The 20,156-nt window shown below is 33.4% G+C and overlaps 1 protein-coding gene across 2 annotated transcripts in view; it reads right to left on the bottom strand.

Moving 5' to 3' along the window:
• LOC149479120 (bicaudal D-related protein homolog) overlaps positions 1-20,156 on the bottom strand; it is an 86,432-nt gene that overhangs the window by 5,350 nt on the left and 60,926 nt on the right. For both annotated transcript variants that reach the window (XM_089708838.1, XM_089708839.1), the window contains exons 3-6: positions 13,248-13,403; positions 12,399-12,572; positions 10,980-11,211; positions 1,584-1,804 (exon numbers count right to left, since the gene is read on the bottom strand). In XM_089708838.1, the coding sequence (XP_089564964.1) occupies positions 1,584-1,804; positions 10,980-11,211; positions 12,399-12,572; positions 13,248-13,403 (783 nt within the window). The remainder of the gene's footprint in view (positions 1-1,583; positions 1,805-10,979; positions 11,212-12,398; positions 12,573-13,247; positions 13,404-20,156) is intronic.

The following is a 20,156-nucleotide window of genomic DNA, read 5'->3' as shown; positions in this document are numbered from 1 at the left end:
AATCTCGCATAAAATCGTTTCTTTTTTCTATTCCTTAAATATTTCGAGCATATTTTCGTAAAAAGCAGTCATTGGCACCTAACAACTAACTGTGAACAACGGTGTGTCGATTGAAATCAATTGATTCGCGATTTCACGAGCATGTAGGTGTAATTGACCATTTATGGAACAATTTTTGAACAGTTTTTTGTTGTTTTGTTACTTGTTAGAATGTTATATAGATTAAATGCGTTTATCCTCGGAACTGCTATATCAAAATGTATTTTGTAGGTATATTTTTTAGGAGGAAACCGTTTTTATTATTATTTTCAACTAAATTCATAAGCAGTGTATTTTTAGTATAAATATGTGAACCATAAGTCAGATTATACAATTCCAATTTTCATAAAATATAAAAACTTATTCTTTCCTAACCATTCTTTCAGTACTCTTATTCAACACATCTTCTTCTTATATATAAAAATGAATCGCAAAATGTGTTGGTAAGCGCATAACTCGAGAACGGCTGAACCGATTTCGATAATTCTTTTTTTTATTATATTCCTTGAAGTACGAGGATGGTTCTTATGTAGAGAAAACGTAAATATTATGTACCACGGGCGAAGCCGGGGCGGACCGCTAGTCTATCTATCTATAATATAAAAATGAATCGCAAAATGTGTTGGTAAGCGCATAACTCGAGAACGGCTGAACCGATTTCGATAATTCTTTTTTTATTATATTCCTTGAAGTACGAGGATGGTTCTTATGTAGAGAAAACGTAAACATGTACCACGGGGGAAGCCGGGGCGGACCGCTAGTAATAAATAAAACCCAATCAAATTTAACAAAACTTAATTTAAAAATGTTGCAAATTGGGATAAAACCATTGCCAAAATGATGCAAATTCTAATGGAAATAAACCAAACATCGATTACTTATCGCAAATACATAAAACTTCGATGATTCGATCGGACTGCAATCATGTTGTAACTCAGATTATCAGCCGTAATTTTGGCTTACGTAAATATTGAAACGAATTTTTCACACAATCGTATTTGTGCAATGTATCTTCTAATGTTCCCTTTGATTATAGTGACGAGACAAAATAGAATGGTATTATTAACAGATTTAGATATTAACTCCTTAAAAACACCTAAAAACTGTTGGGATATTCTCTTTTCTGATTATAGTGTTAGAGTGTCGTAGAAAACGTACAAGCTCAATGTAGAATAACAGTATTAAAGTAATTATGTACATATTATTTTGTCTCGAAGTTTGATATGCTAGAATTGAAAGTAGGTACACTCAAAACAACAATAATATTGTTACATTTTGATATATTGATGTAACACATGTTTTTCATTGTAAAATAAACTTTTAACCAATTTAAAGAACAGTTTGTCCTTGACCACGCATCCTAAATTCTAACATAGTCATAACCAATAACCATAATAATTATTGCCAAATAGTATATTCCTAATTCTGTTTAATTTATTCATCTCCACTTTTCACAATGCCAACACTACAATACCCCTAAACTTAAACATAAACACAAAAAATCCACAAAAAATTGAAAAAAAAAAAATTTTTTACAAACATACCTTAGATGACAGCTCAGCGATCATCTCATTCTTCTCATCAATCTGTCTCTCTCGCTCCATCGCCCGTCGTGCGTGCGCGGCGATCGAGTCCCTCACTCGTGACCCTTCGAGCGTCGCGTACGCGGCGACTGCGTCCGCGCACGCGGCTAGGAGGGCTCCACGACGGAGGGTCTCACCTTCGTCTCCGTCAAGCGAGGATATTGATAGGTCTGAGTGGAGACCTGTAATGAAGGATAGGAATATTTATAGCTATAAACACAAACATTCAGTTAGCCTTCTTTAGAAGAATTTTAGAATCGTTATAACATGTTTAGCCAGGACACACACTTCCTATATTATGTGTCATGCAATGTTCACGAATGATTATTTACACATAGATTTTGTTGATGTGTGTATTTCATAATCATCGGTCAATTTATTTCTGAGGTAGACAACTTATTGTAACTTAGAATTTTATGTATTTAGAAAATTTGATTTATAAAGCTGAACAATTTGTTTATTTGGTGATATGCACTAAGTTCAGGATCTACTAAGTTTATACATCGAGGTAGGCTATGTAATATCACGCTATGATCAATAGGAACGGAGCAGTAGTTAAAATTATCTCTCAAACTCTATCTAACACCTTGTCACAACCTCCTTGAATACGCTTGAAATAACCAAAAAGAAACCAAACAATGCATGCGTAACGATTCGCAATGAACCGGTGGGTAAAACCGCGGGGCACGCATAGTTAAAGATATAAAATACTATGTCAACACGATGTCAACGATTTCTTAAGAGATCGTGACAGTGAGAATCTCAGATTCCGCATTTAGCAACCACGTATAGCTGTTTTGATATAACGTATTTAGAAGGTTGAATTTGCCAATTAAAAACGTGTCTTTTGCAAGAGATTTTATAATAAGGTGAACCTGTCCTAATTTGCAATAAATTTAAGCTGATTGTTGCCATGTCGTCTTGCAAAGGCTCTGAAATTACTTAAATAGATTGGATCATAGTATAGACAGACAGACAGACAGAGGGTAATTGGCAAAACACCTCCTGTGTTTTGTCCATTTACAAGACAAGTCTTATAGAACATCTTATTAATTCAAAGTCAATTACCATTTACCATATTAGAGTGTCAGTTGCATTATCATTTATTGGACCATCACAACTCTCTCCACATAATATAAGTGAGAAGCGTGTAAAATCGTTAAGTTGACAGTAATCCGCATTCTGCAGATTTGATCACTTGACGGTAGATCGATAAGCTTAGATTTACAATTTCCTATATTGAATTTCAAATTGAACAGAAACGGAAACCACTTTATCTTGTTAATTTGGAGCATTATCTTTACGCTACGTAAATCAGGGTCTTAATATTAATTTGATACAAAGTCTTGTGCACAAATCAAAGCTATCTCATATTCCTTATTGCATGTTTTCACGATTATTTTCATATTTATTTTTTTTTTTTTTTACTTACCTACTGTGACGAGAAAGGTATAAATTAAAGATATTGTAGACCAAGGAAACCAACCCTACAATTGATAAACAAAAGAGAAGTTCTAGAATATGGTACACGATAAATTGCAATAACCCGAAACAGTCTCATGGTTATTTTTTGGTCAGGCCACGTCATAGCTCCTACCCTATTACAGTTCAGTAGAAAGTTCCAATTTGCTCCAAATTTAGAAGTAATAAATTTCAGCGTTTAACAACCTCATTTAAGGTTAAATCAATGACATCCGTTGCCAGGCAACCGGGTTGGAAACAAAGAAATATATTTGTTCGATGGTCCTGTTTTTAATATAAAATATGAAGCAGTTTCTATCAATAACAGATGTAGGTTAGAAGACAATTAGGTTATTGTTTCGAACTTTAGAGTTCCAAAACCCAACTACCTAGTTGTCAGTCTAATAAATTGAAACTTTTATGTTGCTCCTCAAGAATGGTAAAAAATACCAGTACTTATATCCTAAAATCTTCTGGAAAACTTCAATTAAAGGAATGTTTTACTGAAATTTACATTACAATTATGCTTTTCCGTGCTCTTTAGAGCCAAGGCACTTCGTTTTACACCAAAAAAATCTAGTATTTTCTAATTTCATAGTAGACCAAGGACACACCGAAGAATATTAATGATGTTCTTAATAAAATGCCCAAGAAAAATGACTCAAAGGACAGATAGGAATTAGGACATACAGAAAAACATACAGATAAACATATAGGCTACTCATTAATCTCGTATCTAGTTTTACTAAAATTTCCGCCCATAATCTAGATAAAACAAGCGATACGTGAAGTGCAGTTAGCATTCGTGACGAAAGGTCAGTCCTATTGTTAGAGGTTGACAACCCGGGTGTTGAACCTGGCGCTAATCTGTGGACTGTACCAAATGGTCAAAAAGAATGAACCTTTTGGGTATGGATCATTTCGATAGAGCAATTAGGGACGGAAATTTCGATGGTGGTATCCGTTTGTGTACCTTATTTAGGTACTTAGTTGTGTAGCAAGTCGGTGTTGTGCAAACATGTTTATTTGCTTTGTATCATAATTCTCATTATTTTAACACTTCATCAGATAATTCTGAATTTGAATTAATTTTGATTTTTCCTAACATTTTCCTATGCAAGCACCATAGGAAATATCGTAGACGACCTTCGGTGACGTGGGTTATATTAACCTTTGCTGATATTTAAAAAAATCCATAGAAAAATAAGCATGATAAAAACATGTTTCAACTTATGCTGACCAATTTCTAATAAGACGAACTATAAAAAATCCATCTATTTTACATTTTGCACTAACCAGGAATCGAACCCGCGATCATTGTCTCCATAATGTCTCCACAATATCGGCTTAATCACGTTGAAAGTTGTGAAAGCCTAATGCTCAGTCAATCTAGACTGTAACAATACATAAGTATTATGTAACATCTATATAAAAAATATCTCGTGTCACGATGTTTGTCAACACTAAAACGGACCAGTGATGAATTTTATGTTGTTTTATCTTGAACAAGCGGTCCGCCCCGGCTTCGCCCGTGGTACATATTTCGCAATAAAAGGTAGCCTATGTTCTTTCTCAGGGTCTAAAGATTATCTGTGCCAAATTTCATCAAAATGGGTCCAGTAGTTTATGCGTGAAAACCATACATACATACATACATATTACATACATACAAACCTTTCCTCTTTATAATATTAATAATAATATAGATAAAGTTAGATTCAGTGAAGAAAATGAATGCTGTTGCGAATTTTGGCACCTAATGTAAATAAATACTGAGACTTACTTGTACTCTATATTAAATTCATGACCGAAAACCGGAGGGAAGCTTAATATTTTTATAGCATCTACATTTCAATGACGCGGACCGACTATATTAATCCAGACGATAATCTATTACTGTACAAAATTTCATACACATCTGATCAGCCATAATTGCGTAAAATTTCAACAAAAATTACATCCATACATCCATGACCAGTTGGCTTGGTTGGTAGTGGCCCTGCCTTCCAAGCCAGAGGTCGTGCGTTCGATTCCCACCCGTGGAAAATATTTGTGTGATGAACATAGATGTTTGCTCTGTGTCTGGGTTTTAATTATCTATATAAGTATTTATTTAAATTTATATATGTATGTTTATCAGCCATCTGGTTTCCATAACACAAGCGAAAGCTTAGTACAGATCGTGCCGTGTTTGAAAATTGTCCTGAACTATTTATTTATTTATTTATACATTTTTATACTTTTACATTTATAATATCAGTAGATAGGATTTTAAAGCGATAGATACATGTTACTAAAACTTTAAACTTTGACTGTCTTACCACAAAAAACTTTAGACAGGGTTTAACTTTAAGCGCGGGTTCTCTGTAATCTGGTTTTGTCGTATTTCACATAGACAACTATTAAAGTGACAGATCCCCTGTTTAAAGTTAAACTGTGTTTAAATTGTTTTGTGGTAAGACCATGATTCTTTAGTTACATAATTTGCAAGACCTCTTGCTTATAAAACGCATACATTTTTATGATTACGCATTTTTTAGATGTAAATGAGCAAGTTGAATTAATTTAGCCTATGACAAAACTTAGCGAATAAGCTAGATACGAAATTTGTAATAATTCATACATAACGTAACTTTCACGATCTAAATTAGTGACACGATAAGGTTAAGCAAGTACATAGCTATTTGCATATGTGTGTAATGTACTCATTATATAAAAATGCGTGGAATGATTTGTTTTGTAATTATTGTATTTGTCATCTCCTATCGAATTACATCGCTCTTATAAATAGGTTGGTAATTTCAAAAATGTTTTATATCATATATACTTAGGGTTGTATGTAAAATATGTGATTAGAATGTTTAGAATATTGCTCTAGAGGGTGTGGGCTATGTTAATCTATACTAATATTATAAAGCTGAAGAGTTTGTGTGTTTGAACGCGCTAATCTCAGGAACTACTGGTTCGAATTGAAAAATTATTTCGGTGTTAGATAGCTTTTATCGAGGAAGGCTATAGACTATAGAGTATAGGCTATATATTATCAGGAGTGTTTAATGTAACATTTTTGGATATGTCTCGTTTTATTAACAAGTCAATAACTGCGTTAAAAACAACCGACTTCAAACTTGCACTTGCAACATTTACAAATACAGACAAAAATGCTCATAAAAAAAAAACTACTGGGCCTATCCAAATAAAATTTTTATGGGACCAATTCGACACCATCCCGCATCGAACAAAAAAAGAATCACGTAAATCGGTTCAGAAACCACGGAGTAATCGGTGTACATACATAAAAAAAAAAAAAAAAAAAACATACCGGCCGAATTGATAACCTCCTCCTTTTTTTTGAAGTCGGTTAAAAAAAAGGTTTTATTGTCATTTTACTCATTAGGTAAAGGGCTTTCGATATCAGTTTAAAGTTTTTTGATAACTGCAATAGTTACGAAATAATCGCCTGTGCACACTTAACGATTACATCCTGTATAGTGTTTAGTTTATGGTGGGGTTGTGATGTGTATAAATATGTGAAATATATGTATTTCTATTTTTATCTGATTCTAGAATCATTTGTCATTACTTCTTGCAAAATAAATTTTATATTATATTCACAATATTTATTATCTAATCTGTAAAAAATGGCATCAAAATATATCCAGATAATCTTACTTGTTGACTGTTATCTAGGAAATATATCTTTATCTAAGTGCTAGATAATGCCAATAAAATTACGTACAGACAGAGGAACAGCTAAATGTAATAGACCCGGTTTTATAACAGACGGACTGGATTATAACCCCATGTAAGTAGGGTTGTCAACCTTCATGGTTTTTAGCGAAATGAGAAAAAAATTGATAAACTGTTGAATATTTTCAGGGATTTTATTAAATTTTCAAGTGATTATTAATATGAACTATTATAATAAAATATGAAATTTAACTGGTGCTGTTAAATATATTAAAGCAACGCATTAATTACTTCTATGGCATGTTGTTCTCAATGTTTTACATTTTAATATTAGGTCACATTGCATGTAGTGTATGCCTAATGTAGATACTTCTCAATAAAAATTTTGTAAGATCTAAATTATGCAGAATATTATATAATGTAGATACCTATGCATTGTCATATATAATATTATTTTCCTATAAAATTTTCATAAAATGAATACTAAATTATATGAATTGGCAACCCTAACTGAAACATCAAGTGCAGGCTAAAAAAGTGGAGTTACTACGTCTCAACTTGATTAACTTAGCTACTTGACGGGTATTGTTTAAGTATCAGGTGCTTAACGGAGTTTGCGTTTTAAGTTATATTTGTAAATAATATTATATTAAGTTTGTTTAATAGTAGTTTTCCGTTCACGTAGTCAAATAAATTCACCGTAAAAAGTAGACCGTAGCTATTGACTCAATATTGACTCTATAATCTATCTCCAGACACAAAAATCATATCAAAAAATCGCTTCGATGCGACATAACCTAAGGACAAACAAACAAATTCAGCATTTATAATATGAGTTTATATCCCATCTTACTAATTTTATCATCGTGAAAGTTTAATACAATGATTTGTTATAATTTCACCCAAAAATCGTATTTGTACAGAATTTGCCCTCGTGTCGAACAAAATCTTTTCTCAAAAATGAGAAACAAATATTCCAATACAGAGATAGCATATGAATCCATCGTATCAAATATGATGACGTCACAATGTTGCGGATGGCACGGACAGTCACGGCATTGAATTTATAAGGAAGAAATGCAGTAATACAGCTAACCTTTGAATATACTTGATTCAATTTATAAGACAGTAATATTATTTTTATACAGTCTCATAAAATACATAGAACAAACAAAAAACGCTACGAATTGAGAATCTTCCTTTTCAGGAGTGTCGTTTAAAAACAAGAGCAACAAGGACTGACTAGCACGTTCATTGAACATTGAATTGAATGACTAGGCCGATCGCTGATTCAAATACATTTTAAATGTTTAAAAATAAACAATAAGGAACAGGAAAAATTAGATTCTAGATGCAGGAAATAAACCCGCCCTTAAAGCGCGTCACACACGGTGAAGATACTATAATACATATTTTATCTTAAGATACTGTTATATTGCACGCCTCATAAGCGAAGCGTTGAGGTGGGTACTACTGTCACTTCGCGCAAAACATCTGATTTTTCTCTCTGACTTAAAATGTCTTTATGTATCATACATTGCACTTGTAAGATAATACATACACACACATATTAAGAAAAAACACTATTTTTAACATTCATGATATTTTTGATGTCATTTTTGTTATTTAAACTAGTTAAAAAACAGTTTAAAAAAGTTCTGTCTTGGACGTCCGTGTGTCTGTATGTGCGGAGGATTTTCTTGTTAACACGATAGCGACCGAAATACTTTACTAATCGAGTCTTTTTTTTTCTCTTACGCTTGAGTATGCTCAGGAATAGAACCCTTTCATTTTTCAGGGTCTGATTCGATGTGGTTTAATTGTTATTAAATAAACAAAAATAATAATTAATAAATAATTATTAAAAAAAATTATGAGGCGTGCACTTTTGGATTTTCCAAATTTTTTTATATTACAGTATCTTAACGCATCCGGTATCAGCGTTCGGACCATCATTTTTCTTTTTGTCATTACGTACTAAGACCCCTGTAGAACCGCCATCCTGTTACAAATGACCCACAAAATTTCGCGTCATTTGTAACAGGATGGCGGTTCTACAGGGGTCTTAGTACGTAATGACAAAAAGAAAAATGATGGTCCGAACGCTGATACCGGATGCGTTAAGATACTGTAATATAAAATATAACAGTATCTTAAGATAAAATATACACACCGGCACAATTAGCGGAACAGAAAAAAAAGTGAGACTATGAGATAATAACGCATATTTTTGACGAAAATGTAATTAGACACAAACTAACAAATTGATTAACATCTTTTAACAACGACTTTGAAAAGTCTTCGTTATTTTTTATTGAAAAAATAAAGAAATTTGAAATAAGTGAAATTTTTGGATAATTATGAACCATCACAAAAAATAAAAAAAGTATGCATTAAATGATTTAACAATAAAATTAAAGCAAAATTAATATCGAGTGTTTCCCCCTCTTGCTCTGATTACGGTTTTCATTCGTCTGGGCATGCTACAGATTATGTTATCGATGATTTCTTGAGGCAACCGCTCCCACTTCTCAAGTAATGCGTTTTCAAGTTCATTCAGATTGTTGGGGGCTGGCATTCTGGATTTAACCCTTCTTTTTAGCAAGTCCCAGACATGCTCTATTGGATTCATATTGGGGGAATTTGCTGGCCACTGCATTACCGGTATACCTACGTGGCTCAGATATGCATGTACCGATTGTGCACTACGAGCACGAGCATTATCTTGTATTAGAATAAAGTCGTCACCAATAAATGGCGCAAATGGTACAACATGTTCTTCTAAAATGTCTCTGATGTATCGATCTGCTGTCATGGTCCCTCCTGTGACTATCACTAACTCCGTGCGAGCTCCCAAACATATCCCTCCCCAAACCATAATCAAGCCGCCACCATAAGCCACTGTGTGTTCAAAATTAGACTGTATGTGGCGTTCTCCTTTGCGTCTCCATATTCGCTGTCTCCCATCGATCTGTTTTAAAAGAACTCTGCACTCATCAGTAAAGAGAACCTGCTGCCATTCGTTCAAATCCCAGACGATGTTCTCGCACATCGGTTTGTGTTCCGCTAATTGTGCCGGTGTGTGTATTATAGTATCTTCACCGTGTGTGACGCGCTTTATCCATTGCTTGATTTAAGTTGAACTATATGACATCATGCTGTATGGCGAAGGTTTTTTTACATTACTGCTATGTGATAATAGAGACTTTATATAACAAATTTCATTCAGAGCACATTACATAAGATTTGTTATTATCATATCGTGTTTAATTAGTTGAGGTTCGCTGAGCCTGCACATTACATGTTGGGCAAAATCGCATCGCAGCAAACAACAGAAATTGTTGAAAAATTGTTGAAATACCATTGTAATAATTATGGATGTAATTAGGGAAAATACCAGAAAACTGTTTCAAAATATTCACTACATAAAGAAGGGAATTTTAGCGTATAGCAGATATAAGGCAGATATCTATCAATATAAAACCCATAGAAACTAATTGTTAAAAAATGATTACTAATTTTTATTGAGAAATTGAGAATTTTTTTAACTCCAAATGGTCTTAACCCTAAAAATGGTTATCCAATCCCAAAATTCTTAATTTACCGTTATTAATTTAGTAAGGTATCTGGTATAAGTGCAGTGGTGGCTCAGTGGTGAGACCTCGGACTTCAAATCATAAGTCCGGGGTTCGAGACCAGGCGAGCGCGCAGGAAATAAATTGATTTTTAAGCTATTGCATAGCTTCTATCGCGGGCCTTGAGCGCGGGGAACGAATCGAGAAATTCCGTAACGAAACAACCTCACGCTCCCCACGGGGACGGGCGCGGAGGTGTGGCTTGAAGGCATAGCATGCAATAGCTTTACCGCGGCAGTCCCCGAGTGCCACACGTCTTTTTCAATTATTTATCTGCGCATGTTGTAATACCAACCACTTCGTCTATAGTCCACCCTAATTTTATACATCAGTGACCAGACAACGTTCATTCCTGGTCTATGTAAATATGAACTTACCAGAATCATCATCATGTCCCGTGTTCAGTTGTAACGCGAGGTTTCTCAACTGCTTGAACAATGAACACTTGCACCGCTTTACTTTTTAACCAACCCTCTTGGGTCTGTTTCCATCCCCGAGTGTAAGGAGCGTACAGTTTTGGCCCCCCATAGTTCCAAAGTATTGTGACCTATATAAATATGTATTAACTTACCAGAATCATCATCATGTCCCGTGTTCAGCTGTAACGCAAGACTTCTCAACTGCTTGAACACCTGGACCGCTTCACTCCTCAACCAACCCTCTTCCTCCGGCTCTGTTTCCATCTCCGAGTGTAAGGAGCGCACAGTTTTGGTCGGTTCGGGAGCTCCAATACGTTCCGCGAGGGTATCGTGTGATCTTTGGAGGCGGTGCAGCTCTTTAATCGTGTTTTGGTACAGGTGTTCCTGTTAAATATAATAATAATAAAGCCACAACACAGTAAAGTTCTAAGGGCCTCTGCGTATTGGATCCGTGTCCTAAGCCTTCCAAAGGACCGGGTACCTTCCTTATGATGGTACCCGAGTATTATGGAATTATGGAATGAAGAAGGAATGGTAAAGTAAAATAATAATAAGGAATAGTAAGTAAAATAAATGAATAGTAAAGAATGATAAAAATAAATTGAACATATGGTAACCTAATCAGAGTTATGAGAGAAATGGTTATAGTAGTGCTTATTTCGATTAGATCTATTCTAGAAGTACAAAAAAATCTCTTGGAACTTAAATTAAAGCGATAGGGTAGTCTGGTATTGAATTTAAACACGATTTTTTAACGGGTTTAATGTTTATAAATCACGCTTATGCTGCATATAGTAGTGCTCCAATCATAAATACAAACTAATAAAAATTTCATAATTTGATCTACAAACCACAAGAGTACCTACTAATAGATATATTAGATAGGCGTCTCTAGAAATAGTTTTAATGGTATCTTGAAATAAATATACACATTGCTCTCAACGCATGTGTTTCTATTTGATTCAACTATGCTTACGATGTAGTAATATTCAATTAGAATTAAATCGTTTTCGTACGTAACTATGTATATATAATTCATGTTAGATTTGAAATGACCAACATGATAGGACAAGGAAGGGACTATCTATTTTGCCTAACACTAAATTTTAGTGACGATCGAATTGAGAACAATTAATTCCACTTCCTTGATTTAAATGTATCTATCTTCTTTCTCATCTCTACCGATTGCTATTTATTTTCACAGTTAAATTATGTTTTAGATCCTACCTATTATATAAATCTTGTTAGTTCTATTCCTGATGCAACTGCTCAATTCATTTATTTATTTAAAATTAAATACACATAACAGGTCACGATCTTGCCGGGCCCATAGGCGACATATCTGCAATTTCGGGAGCAGATCGCAACCCAACAAAATGTGTACAATTACTACTACAATGAGATACAGCTTACAGTTATTTAAAGCGTGCTACAATAAATTCATAATTAAAATTAATTTCAATTAAAGAGTTATTTATTTTTATTAAGATTGAGTATTTATTAGGTATACATAAGAAATTATTCACAAATTAGAAGCTTCACTTCTATTTTTATTAGATTTTTAGTATTACCTGTTCCTTCAACTGCCTCTCCAAAGCTGCGATCCTATCATTGGCCTCCTCCAACTGCTGCGCGAGGTTGTCCTTGTCCCGGAGCGAGCTGGTCAGGCGTCTCTCCAGGTCTACCTTCTTATCGGTTACCAGCGCTAGTTCAGACTTTAGGGAGTCTAGACTTTGCACGTGGTCCTGTTGATAAAATTGGAACTTTGTACAAGATTGTTGGCTAAACGGTAAGCTTAGAATTGTAAAACATGTTTTAAATTACATATTTCACAATACTAAAATTATTTATGTTGTTATTCTAGGAGCGTCAATAGCTGATATTGTGCACGTTTAAACAGATAACTTCAGAAATTTTCTTCTTCTTTACATATTATATACTAGCTGCTCCGCGCGGTTTCACCCCCGTGGCTCCACTCCTGTTGCCCGTAGCGTGATGAAATATAGCCTATAACCTTCCTCGATAAATGGGCTATCTAACACCGAAAGAATTTTTCAAATCGGAACAGTAGTTCCCGAGATTAGTGCGTTCAAACAAACAAACAAACAAACAAACAAACAAACTCTTCAGCTTTATAATATTAGTATAGATTTAAATTCCTTCTACAGTGGATTTTAAATAGATAAAATAAATTAAACAATGATTCTGAATTGATAAGGTAATATCTCTTTAAAAATAAACATTTTCAATTTATACTTATCTAGCTTTCCACCTTCCACGGCATCGTCCGCGTTTTTTAAGAGTGAAAAATTAACAATCGGTGAAAAAATCATGAGTTGCAATGGACTTAAGACTTTATCACTAATACACAAACGCAGCGGAGGCCTTTGTTCTATAATATTTATTGATAAACTAGTCACCTTCAAGCTGGTCATCCGTATGGAGCACTGGTCCTTCAAGCCATCTAGCTGGGCCAGCAGCTGTGCCTCGGTGGCTGACGACTCTTTGAGCTGCGTTGTGAGCCGCGAATTCTGCGCTGTGAGCTCTGCTATCAGGTTGGCTTTTTCCTCATCACGCTGTAAGGAAAGGTTAGAATTAGAAATTGGTGGATGGTGACAAATAATAGCTTAAACATTCTTATAAAAACTATATCCTAATAGTTTGGTAAAAATAAATGGAATAGACGATTTGAAAAGTATGGTAAGAATAAATGGAAGTTTGTCCCTGTTCCACAAATATACATATTATAGTTTGACGTATCGCATGAGGATTTGGATATCATATGAGTAAAGCCATGTACTGAAGCTAGTACACAAGAAATCATAATGTATTCATGAATTTAATGGCACTGTCAATCTTCCTAAAAATTCATATGCATCAATATACATAATTGACATTTACCAGAAATACAACGTTAAATCATCCCTTGAGACTATTTCTTTTTAATAGGCTTGATATTTAGGAGTATGTTATATAACTAAAAGCTAATTCTATCTATGATACCTACTTGTAAAACCACCTTCTTTGGCAAAATTATAAAATAATAACTATATAAACGGAAACCGCTCTGAAAATACAGCAAGAGGAGCTGTTTAAATTTCAATTTTAACTGTATTTTATACCCATATAACTTCATCAAGTATTTCGCAAGTGCTTTTCGTAAAAGGTAATTTACTAGTACAATTTAAATAACCATATATACGAGAAAATATAGGTCAGGAGATATTTCCCTTAGGAATTCTACTTCATAGAATACTTGAGTCTAGCCTGACCTAGTGGAATAATTAACAGTGAATACTGTTCTACAATGGATGTACTTATATTCGTTATAATGACGAAATAACACTTTTGTGATATTTGATTAGCATCGATACATGGTAAGGCCGGGGTAACTACACTGTATATAGTAGGTTCTCTATCGATGGTATTTAATATAATAGAAGCTATTTCATAGATTTTCTCTAAAAAGAAACGTCTTCTTCAGTGGCTTATTAATTACATATATTGAAATCATAATTAACTTAAAATTAATCAACATTGTTCGAAACAAACATATGGAGCTGTTGTCGATCGTCTTTATATTAAAAGAATTGAGCATTATTTATTTTACACGTTTCTAAAGTTGAAAATGTATTTTCCATTAGGTTACACTGTCAATACTTCGAAATAACAGCATTCAATAATAATATTCAGTGCGATAAGTACGGAAACAAAAGTTCCTATTTCCTTTCCTGGGCACCAAAATTGGTATTTTTTACCAAAAATCCGCAAGACCAATGTCACGTTTACTCAGTTAAAACAAAACGCTGTTCACTGAACCTTAGCGTAATTAATCGTCTTAATCCATTACTTTTCAATTAATACTGCAATTTGAACTCTATTACGAGGGAAAAAGGCTTAAAATTGGGATGGATTTCAGAGCATCAGAAGGACAAGTGACAAAGTTGATGCAATGGTGAATGGCGCAAAATACGCTTTGTCTATCAAATGATTGACGGTTTAGAGCAGAAGATACGAAAAATGTTTAAAATAATTAAGAAAGAAATCAAAGATTTCGTACTGATGCAGAAGGTGTCAACAAAATGTAAGAGGCAAAATGAAATATATGTGGTTTTGTACCTTTTCAGCTAAGATAAATAAGTAATGACTTAATCAGGAATATAAATATTCAATTGTTTAATCCAATTTGGAGGATTCAATAATAATAATTCATTTGAAATAGAGCACAGGATAGTTTCAATTGCTTGTGTACAGGGCCGAGGGCGTGTATTTAATTGATGTCAGACATAAATTAATTATACTGATCTTTTTTTTTACCAAAGTACCAGAAAAGCACCATTTTACAGTATGTACATACACTTAGAAAAGCTTTAATTAATACTAAATTGCATATACAGAAGACATACATTTGACTTCTATCTAATTACAAGCTACACACACAAACACACAGACATACCTATAAATTTGTCACAAAGTACAGGTAATTACAATCTCCAGGGCTACAGAATAATGACAGGATATCAACATGTGGATGTTTGGTAAGAGGATGCTGTGAAGGGCGTACAGTCGAAGGTTCTTAACGTGGAATATATTGGTGTGTTTGATGTTATTTTGTAATAGTTTTACATTGAATTGGTATGTGAATAGCAGCATGAATGTATTTAAAATCATTTGACTTGCACGTTCGTTATATATTTTTTCTTGGATTTTAAACGTGCGTCGAAACTTATTGATTTCATATTTAATTCAAACAAAGTGTGAGTATTACGTATTTGGGATTTGACGTCATTTAAAAGGTTTTCCTCGGACTAAATTGAATTAATTTCCCACAAATTGAATCGGCCTTGTATAGGTGTCACGCAAAACCTTCGTAAAAACTTACTATAGGCTTGACTAGCATGAAACTATCTTTCATGTTTCAATTCAAATAGGAAGAACTTTTAAGTGATGTAATTTCATTTATGATTGTGTACATGCTTTTATTAGCTTCACTTGTTTGTTTATATGTTTGTCTATAACGGCCTCCTCCAGAATAGATTTTGATACACTTTAAACGAACAGATTTAATTCTATCTTTGAACACTTATCAAGGATCGATGACAATATGGAGCGTGTTTTTTAGATGAACTATATTATTTTTTTAGCAATAAATACCTTCTTTTCATTATTTTATGTTTGCCCTTACAATAATATGTCACAAAAAAGCTCTGTTATTTTTACATTCCTTTGAAATATCTGGGAATATTCTAGTTGGTCATGCAGGCATGACAAACTTGCATGTGTAATGTTTAAAGTTATGACGTCAAGGTAAATGCTGCCATATTTAAAGGTCCATATTAACTTATATTAGTAATCAATATTCAATACTGTATATCGATACTGCAATCAAGGACATGTGTTTATGTAATAAAACCACAAATAATATTTATTTACTTAACAATTGCATGCTTTAGATGTATGCAATTAGCAATTACCGGTAGGCGTATTGGTTAATGACCATGACTAGCGTAATGGTGGCAGTACACATGGGCCCAACGTGTTGGGCCAACGGGTTGGGCCAACGTGTAGAGAGCTACTTGGCGGTATGTTGGCTTCATTAGCCTAGTTGGCGCCAATATTGGCAGGCCAACCGAATGTTGTCGGTTTTTTGTGCACACTTCAAAGGATCTTGGCGCGCTCTGCAAACAGCGTTCACACGTTGGTGTCTTGTTCAGATTGTTGTTACTCGTCAGCGGAGACAGTATCGTTGCGCGTCAATGAAATTTACGTTTCCATGTTCCGATAGCGATGGCGGCGCCGATGTTGACAAGCAATGAGGTTTTACAATTCGTAGAATTGTATCGACATGAAGGAATTTAATAATTTGGAATCGACGGCATGAACTACACAAAAATAAAAACCTTATGACTCAATAAATTAGATGTTTTATTTTCTATTTATTATATTATATTATTCTAGATGTTTTCATAACTCACTTTCATACATTTTCGAAAAAAAAAGAATATATATTTATAAAATGAGTAAAATAGTAGGTATGAAACAGTTACTTGTTCTTAAAAATTAAATAACAATATACAATGAGCATGATTTTGATTAAATTGTGCTAATTGATCAAATATCACCAATCAATAGGTACATCCGTCCGTAATATTTCAAGTTTCGTTTTATAGGTAATTAAAATTAAATTGATATCATTGCAGACGGCAGAGTACACTCATTGTTATTGGTGCACATATAGGTACGTAATAATTAAACGCACTGTTTATATAAATTGCCGCGGCTGCAAGAACTTCTACGGACTACGTCCATCTTTGAAGCGCCAATGCAGAATGATCAGTAAGCCAATGTGTGAACAGGAATCTTCATTTTTGCCCAACACGTTGGCCCAACACGTTGGCCCCATGTGTACTGCCGCTATAAGGTTCCCATATTCTGTGATGAAAGTGAATTCTAATAAATTTATTATAGTACTAGCTTTCCGCCCACGGCTTCGCCCGCGTTTTCAGAGAAAACCCCGCATAGTTCCCTTTCCCGTGGGATTTCCGGGATAAAACCTATCCTATCTCTCAAGTTGGATCGAACTGCACATTGTGTGCGAATTTTATTATAATCGGTTAAGTGGTTTAGGAGTCCATTGAGGACAAACATTGTGACACGAGATTTATATATACATATGTATTAAGATTTCATGTTAAATTTTCATAATATGTACAACTTGTTATTACAGCAATTCTGAATCCCCTTAAGGGCTTGGTCTAGTAGTGCAAACAAATGCATTCTGTCATCCTATATGTAAATAATACAAATGTACTAAGGGAAAGTTGCTCCACTTAATTTTTAAAAATTAAATCATTCGTATAATTTAATATTCGTAAAGTACCAAAAATGACAATTTGAAACAATTTTCGTGAAAATTACACCGGGTGATTTTTTTTTATCAGTACACAAAATTTGCGAATACTTTCTATTGATATCTTCAACTTCATGTTTATATAACTGATCAACTTTTACAAAGAAATTTGGACGAAATATAAAAAAAAATAAGCTTTCCATACAAAATGCATAACTCTATACATTTTTTTCGACCTAAGTTTCTTAGTGAAAGTTGTTCAGTTTAACTAATAAAACGGATAAACAAATTTTGTATTTAATAAAAAAAATGTAATGTTTGTGTTAAAAAATTATAAAATAGAAAAATACGCAAATGAAAACAAAAGATATTTATTTCTGACTAGCTTCCGCCCGCGACTCCGTCCGCGCGGATGTCAGTCTTCGCGTCTTCTACAGATTTATTATATTATGTATAATATATAGATTTATATTGATAAACCTAATAAATCTTTTGCTAGCATTCTGATGCTTTATCGGTTGCACTGGATTTATCTCTTTTTTTTCAATCGCTTGAATGATATAGGATGGGTCCTTGATGGGCATCGAATACTGAAGTCTCGAATCAATCAATTCTGACAATAGGCAATTTATGTAAAATCCAATAATGGTCCATCATTTTATTTTGCCTAAACGTTACATACTTTTTTATATATTCTACTTTTAACGAATGATTCACTCCAGTCCAAACAGCAAATAAGCAGACTTCTGCTTCTGCAACGTTTAGTTGTCCCTGAATTTGGAAAAAATAGTCATGATTCTTATCTATGACAAAAGTGTTATTTTTTGCATTTTTTTTAATTTTTTTTAACCGCATCTTCCGCATTCATGTCTTTTGCCGGAATTAGACATTTAACTTCTACTAGTCCCATTTTCCCTTTTTGATATGGGAGTGTATAAAGTAAATTTTTTAGATATTTCTCGTTATACTTTTAAAAAGTTATTATTGTCATTTTGCTCATTAGGTAAAGTAATTTCGATATCAGTTTTAAGTTTATTGATACCTGCAATAATAACGTCATAATCGCCTGCACATACTTATCGATTACACCCTGTATACAATCCACCATCCACATTCATAATGTTTTCCTGTCCTCCTCTCCTTTACGCTGTTCACCGATACATTTTAAATGAGTAAATCTGCTACCACTGAAGGATGTTTCATTGTGATCAGCAAATTTTCACCACTGTTGTCGATTATTTGTTTTTCATTTTTAATCAGCAATTGGGAATCATCAGTTTTGTTTTTTGCAGATTGGTGATGTACCCTAACAATACGTCGAAAAGGGAAAGCATCAACGAATTATCGTTTTCGTCTTCTTTTTTTATTCTTCGCGTCTCTGTTACTTCTGTTTGTTTAGTTCTCAACCCCACTGAATTTTGATGATGTGATGATAATCCATTCGTTTTAATATTGGTACTTAGAGTTTTTTGGTAGTTTTGTAGTTAGACTAAACTAGAAATGGTGGACTAAATTTGTCAGCGCGTCTGTAAGATCAGAATATAAAACCAACATCCTGTATTTAAGTTACAAAATTAATAATCAAACAACATGCCGCTACGTTGAAAATGACTAGAAGAAAAAATTAAAACACCTCGGATCAATTTTGGAGTAAACAAATCATTTTCCCCGTATGGGGATTTCCCCGGATGAACTTGGGAAGTTCAAGTTCTCAATACAAGTTTATATTATATTTCGTATTTCTCAAACGAAAAATAAACATTTTTGGAACTTCAAAAAAATTATATTATAAGAAAATTTATGAGCTTACTTTAGTTTTAAAGAAATATACATCCCTTTACTCCCCGTAAAATAAAGAAATTGTTGCCAATCACCTTTGCAATCTATTTGGTTTCATTAACTTTATGTTCGAAGATAATTTTTTTTCTAGTAGTTACACGCGTATTTTTTTCGTTTATTTTCCATATCGAAATCAAATGTTTAAAAATACGAATATTTGCACAAAACTAAGATAAAAATAATCAATTAACAAAAATATTAAATTTAATGAAGTAGAGCAACTTTCACTTCGGTATGAAGGAAAATCGAGCGTAGAGCACACGTCAGAACGCTCCGGCCCAAGGAGCGCGACTAAAGAAATTCGCTAGGATTTTTCCTTATTATTTTAAATATTTTTTTAATATTTAAAGAATTATCAAAATTCAAAAAAAATTTTTTTTTAAAGGATTAATACACATTGGTCTTCAACCAACTCGAATAAATTAATGGAAAAAATAACTTTTAGCAGTATTTATCAATCGATTTTGTAAGGCAAAAAATGGGAAATTTAATGAATTTATAACGCTCTAATTAAGAAAATCATAAGTTTTTCGGCAATTGTATTCAGCAGTTTTTAATAACGATTATATAAGGATAATAATGCGCTGATCAGATTATGTAAATTGTAATCGGTTGCAACGTAGTGAGTGCACAAACTTAG

Source organism: Colias philodice, chromosome 21, assembly GCF_061535455.1.
Source record: "Colias philodice isolate Cphi_HAF_F1 chromosome 21, ilColPhil1 Martin Lab GWU primary, whole genome shotgun sequence".
Lineage (NCBI taxonomy): Eukaryota > Metazoa > Arthropoda > Insecta > Lepidoptera > Pieridae > Colias > Colias philodice.
This window is presented reverse-complemented; position numbering and strand designations above follow the sequence as displayed.